We start from the raw sequence: 6000 nt of genomic DNA, 5'->3' as shown, positions 1-6000 counted from the left end.
ATTTAATTTGATTGATTAAATTTTCGATAAAAGTGATGAATTATAATTTTTATTTTTTTAATAATGAATAATAATAATTTTTTTTAAAAAAAAATATGAATGATAATATTTTACTTTCACATTCAATTGTTTGATTGGTTTTAGATTAATAATTAATGATTTAATTTCTATAAGATAAATAATCAATATATGTGTTTACAAGTTACAACCAAACATTTGACTAAATGAACCAAACACAACTTAAAGTCAAATAACCAAGTGTCGGCCCGGGATCAATATTGGGCTTCTTAAATCTTAATCAGGTTTTTAAACATTTTGTTATACCTCTTCACCTGTCGATTTCATATTATATATTAATTCATACATTTTTACCTACCTATTTTAACTAGTTTATGCACATAATTTTTCCTACAAAAAAATAAAATATAATGGAAATTTTCTATTTTTATCCATTTTTCTCTTCGTAATTTTGGTTCTTTATATTGTAAAAATTGATTTTAATCACGTATATTTCAAAAGGTTCAAATTTTTTTCATTTTTAATCATTTATCTTTTGTATTATCTTTTGTATTGTTGATATGACATTACACACGTGAACGACATCATTAGCTTCAAAAACGTCATATCAAAAAAGAACCAAAATTATAAAAAAACTACAAGGACAATAAATTAAGATTAACGATTGACAAATTTACAAATCAAAACTACATTTTTCTTTTAAATTATATGCAACACACACTAATTAATAATTACATATAGAATCTATATATATTAAGATGAATGCGGAATTTAGCTTTTTTTGCACGTGATAGCATTGGATATCATGATTTTTTTATATAAAAATAATAATAATAAAACCATGCTTTCCAACGTAATTTTTTTTTATAAAAATAGTTTAAATAAATAGATTTTTCTATGCAAATAGGCATAAGTCGTTTATTACGAACAACAAAATTAATATTTTCAAATTTTTAAAAAATCTATCACAATCCATCATTCATTTTGTCGCTTCTAATATCTTATGTTGAAATTTTATTTGAATTCCCCTAATTTACAAACTAGTAACTAATATCAATATTTGCATACTTTAAATGAACTTAGACATGCAAATTTACAATTCACAAAGGTGATTAAATAGATGTTCAAAATGTTTTATAGTTAAAAATAATTTTTAATCGTGGGGTAACTATTGTGATCTTGTATTCGAAACTATGTGGATTGTCTGACTTTCTAAAGAAAAAGGGTTCAATCAGAAGATTATTTCATTCTAATTTGGAGGTAGTGTGTTGGGTAATCCCAAACTTCCACTTGCTTTCTGTGTGATTTCTTCTATTTTTTAGTATATATGCTAGTAATGGTAGGCTCAAAGAAGACCTTAAGTGCAATTCGACTGTGCAACGCACGATTCTTGGCATAATTTTTAAGCATTAACATGATTTAAACTGATTTGATTAGATGAACACATCTTATAGCGTCCGGTTGTTGGAACAGATATAAAATCGTGAAGCAGATCAAGCATCGTTGCATCATGGTTCTAATCGTTGTCGGGTTTTTTTACCACAAGGGCAACTGCTAATCATAAGACGTTGTGTGACTCGATGATATCGGAGGCGATCAAGAACATTCTCACCCTGTCTATCAAAATTTAATTTTATTAAATTATCATCTCAACTATCACCACCACTGTATATTTTATATATGTGGAATTGAGTTACTATTTTGATATAGTAAACTGTCACTCTTCTTGTACTGAATTTTCAAAACTCCTCAATAAATATTGTATGAAGTCAGAAACTAAAAAAAATGTTGTCATACATTATATGACAAATCATATCAATGCCATGTTAAAATCAACAGAAAACAAGACGAGATTTTGATCCTAAAACTGCAGAAGATGTTTACAAAAAAAGAAGAGCTTATTTTTTTCAAGCTTCTTCTATTATTAGGCTTGAGGGGCTGCATAGATACTGCTTCAAACGGCTCATTTCATGAGCTACATCTAGCATTGTCGGCCTGGTGCGAGGATTGTTCTGTGTGCAGATAAGCCCGAGTTCTATCAATTCCAGTATTACCTCACACCATATCCTCCGGTCGAACGGGCATGTGCCGAGTTTTGTAGACCTCAGCTTTATGGCCTCCTGAATGATTGGCTCGAGCTTATCGGGGTAACAACTCTTAATACATTCAGGCAGGCTGGAACCCTGCTGGAAAAGCACGTCTGTGGGGCGTTTCCCCGCTATAATCTCTAATAAAAGGACCCCGAAACTATATACATCTCCTTGTGACGAAGCCCGCTTTCCCATTCCATATTCTGTAATTGACATTACAAGAACATAATAAGATCAAAAATCAAACTGTGACTAAATTGTATTAAAACTTTCATGTTTTTTCACTTACCAGGTGCAATGTAGCCAAGTGATCCACATAACAGGCCTTCTGTGGAGTCACAGGATACTGAATCGTAAGCCGAAGAATTATCGCCGCCGCCTTTTACTAATTTCGCAATACCGAAATCAGTGACCAAAGCTCTCATATCATCGTCGAGAAGAATATTGCTCGGTTTAAGATCACAATGCACCACTTTCACAGGAGAATAGTGATGCAGATAGGACATCCCTTCTGCTACATCGCTGCAAATGCTCACCAACTGAACAAGATCCAGCCCATTTTTCGATCCATGGCTGGGATACAAATGATTTTCGAGACTTCCATTTGGCATCAGCGGAAGAACAAGGGCCTTAAAATCTGGCCTGCTGCATGTTGTTATGATTCGGATCAAATTTCTGTGACGCGTAGTTTTCAGAACTTGGCACTCCCTCTTAAAGCTACCAGTAATAATTTCTCCTGCTACTTTTGAATGGAGTACCTTAACTGCGATGCTTGTGTTATCCTGAAGAATTCCTTTGTAAACATGACCGAAATTACCTGATCCAATCAGGCTTGAACTGCTGAATCCTCCGGTAGCTTCAATAAGCTGTCGACGAGATATTCTTGGGTATTTTACCTCGTCTCTCGATTCTTCGTCATCTGGAATGTCCTCACCTTCTAGAATCGGCGGCTTCCTCCTCCTTTTTGCTCTCTGTATAAGAGGATATCCTACTAAACAGAAAATAGGGGTGATAGCTGATGAAAGGAGAAACGCCATTAAGAAACTGTGAGCCCGTTTTCGGTGGCATTTTCGCAAACCTTGTATTGATCCGCAAATCCTTTCATTGCCCAAGAAAGAAGCGATTGTTAGTGAGGAAAAGGAGCCCCTGTTTGATATTACTCCATAGAAGTTGTTGTAAGAAAAGTTCAGTCTCTTCAAAGTTGCTGAATCCTGCAAAGATTGTGGTATCTCTCCATTTAACCGATTGCCAGACACGTCAAGCTCTTGAAGATAAGGCAAGTTCCCTATAGATTCTGGGATTCGATCTTCCAGAAAATTATGCGATAAGTTGAGACACTCAAGAGCAATGCAGCTACCAAGTTGTGAAGGCAACGAGCTGGACAATATGTTTAGTGACAGATCAATGGCCAACACCATATCCATTTTACTCAGCTCTAGAGGAATATGCCCACTCAAGAAATTACTGGACAAGTTCAAATACAGCTTCAAACTACTCAATCCAGCAACTTCACTTGGAATTTCCCCTGAAATTCTGTTATGAGAAAGGTCAAGAATCTCCAAGTTTATGCATTTCCCAAGACTTGGAGGAATGGTTCCCGAGAGTTGGTTGTCATAAAGCAAAAGTCTTCGTAGCTGCACAAGGTTTGCAAAACTATCCGGGATTATACCAGAGAGCTTGTTTTTTGACAGATCAAGAAGGCCTAAATGCGACATATTGCCAAAAGTGAACGGAATATTACCGGAGAGCGAGTTATTTGATAAGTATAGCCTCTCTAATTTCCCAATTTGGCATAGCTCAGAAGGGATTGAGCCATTCAACAGATTACTAGACAGGTTCAAGAGGGTGAGATTTACAAGATTAGAAATCTGTGGAGGTATGAAACCCGAAATTTGATTATCACCAAGATTTATCTGCACGAGCTTAGTGGAGAGAGCACCGATAATAGAAGGCAACTCTCCTCCAAGATGGTTTCCTGCAAGATCGAGTTCTTGCAATTTAGAAGAATTTACCAAAGACTCGAAGAACGGTACAAGATCAGCATTACCACCGTGACTTGAAAAGTGATTGTAGGACAAATAAAGAAATTTCAAATGCAACATTTTGCTCAAACTCTTGGACGGTAACTCCCCACTTAGAAAATTGTGCTCCAAGTCAAGCCATTCGAGATCCGAAGAATTCGAAAGGGCCAAAGGAACCTGCCCAAAAAAGTGGTTCGACCAAAGAAGAAGATACCTCAACTCTCTAAGCTCGCATTGGCTATGGAAAGGTATCTCACCACTTAGTGAATTATTGGATAAATCCAAGTACTGCAAAGAAGATGAGCCATTGCAGAAAAGGGAAGCCGGAATCTCACCCTCGAATTTGTTACTTCCCAAATCAAGATAAACCAACTCTTTAAGTAACCCCACCTCTATTGGAATGTTCCCTTCGAGAATATTGGAAGACAAACTCATCTCTTTGAGCGAGACAAGCGTGCCGACCTCAGACGGTATCCGCCCCTCGAAGAGATTCCACGATAGATCGAGAATTTCCAAGTATGTGAGACTGAAAAGAGTTGGTGATATCATTCCTTTGAGTGATTTATGACTTAGATTAAGCTCTATCACCCTGTTCCCTTTCATGTCACACCCTACACCAGACCATTTGCAGATATGAACACCAGAATCAGCATTCCAACTCTCTAACACATGTTCGGGATCATCCGTTATACCGGACACGAACGAGACGAGGGCGGCCCGATCACTCGAGATTCCAGCCTGATCATTCTCCGAGTACACCACATGGAAAAGCACCATCAACGATACCAAATCAAATGCAAAAATCCTGCAACATCCCATCTGTAAATACCGAGAATGGGATGATTTAAGGAGATTTTACACTTAATCTAGACAATCAAGAAAAGAGTTTGGAACAAGTCACAGATCAGCACACTGTTGAATATATACATATATTTTGCGCCTAACTGCCGTTGAAGGATGGGAACAAAGTGATTAATTTGGCGCATTAGATCTTTGAAAGTGGACAGTGAACACGTGGGAAAATGTGGTACGATGTTGTGTGGGCGTCGTTAGTTTACAAGGCCCTTTGACATTGAGTGGTTTACATGTCATTAGACCTAACTATTGTGTGATTAGTGGATGATGAGTTGTTGAAATTAATAAGATAATCTTGATTATTGTCACGCTTAAGATATATATATATATATATGGCTTTGATGATTGTGGGAAACTCTCCCTTTTGGGTTGGTATATGTGTCGGCCCCGAGTTATATATATATTACTACATGCTTGTCTTGTCTAGGTTCAGAAAATGTAAGTGACCCACTCATAAATATGAATATTTTTAGAGTTTTTAATTAATTAATTATGTTTGGCAAAATGAAGCTACTTTTGTCAAAAAGAAATATAAAAAGTTTATCCCATTAAATCTTCTAATAAAGAAATCGGATTTTTTCATATCTAAATTGTTCTATTAAAAATTGATTTTAAATTACTTGAATAATTAATCAATTTAATAGTTACATCAGTGTTTTTCAAGAATCTAATATAACTACATTCACATCACATGTATATTAAATCAAATCAAAGTTATAATTATTTTACCAAGCATATAGAATTTATTGTCGATAATTTAAACACATTTATTTAAATATTTTTAAGGAAACATTATAATATCCGATTATTTATATATTTTCAAAGAAAATATAATAGTGTATATGTACTCGCCCCATGAATTTTGTCTTTTAACATTAAATTCAAATTCCGTCTAAGACTTTTAATCAAGTTTAATTTCTCTCATTACCTAATAAAATTAGGGAAAAAAATTGAATTTGACATATGGTGGATTATGGTTATAATAGTTAATCGGTCGAATATTATTTTTGGAGAAA

General features: G+C 34.9%; 1 protein-coding gene across 1 annotated transcript; it reads right to left on the bottom strand.

The window, feature by feature from the left end:
- Positions 1-1802: 1802 nt before the first annotated feature.
- LOC140971304 (putative leucine-rich repeat receptor-like serine/threonine-protein kinase At2g24130) lies at positions 1803-5148 on the bottom strand. The gene is made up of 2 exons (XM_073433507.1): positions 2398-5148; positions 1803-2311 (listed from the first exon to the last, which is right to left on the bottom strand). Exons 1-2 carry the CDS (start codon positions 4946-4948, stop codon positions 1926-1928), a joined length of 2937 nt encoding a protein of 978 aa, XP_073289608.1. The 5' UTR covers positions 4949-5148; the 3' UTR covers positions 1803-1925.
- Between the last annotated feature and the right edge of the window lie 852 nt (positions 5149-6000).

Source organism: Primulina huaijiensis, chromosome 2 (assembly GCF_012295235.1).
Source record: "Primulina huaijiensis isolate GDHJ02 chromosome 2, ASM1229523v2, whole genome shotgun sequence".
Taxonomy (NCBI): Eukaryota; Viridiplantae; Streptophyta; class Magnoliopsida; order Lamiales; family Gesneriaceae; genus Primulina; species Primulina huaijiensis.
This window is presented reverse-complemented; position numbering and strand designations above follow the sequence as displayed.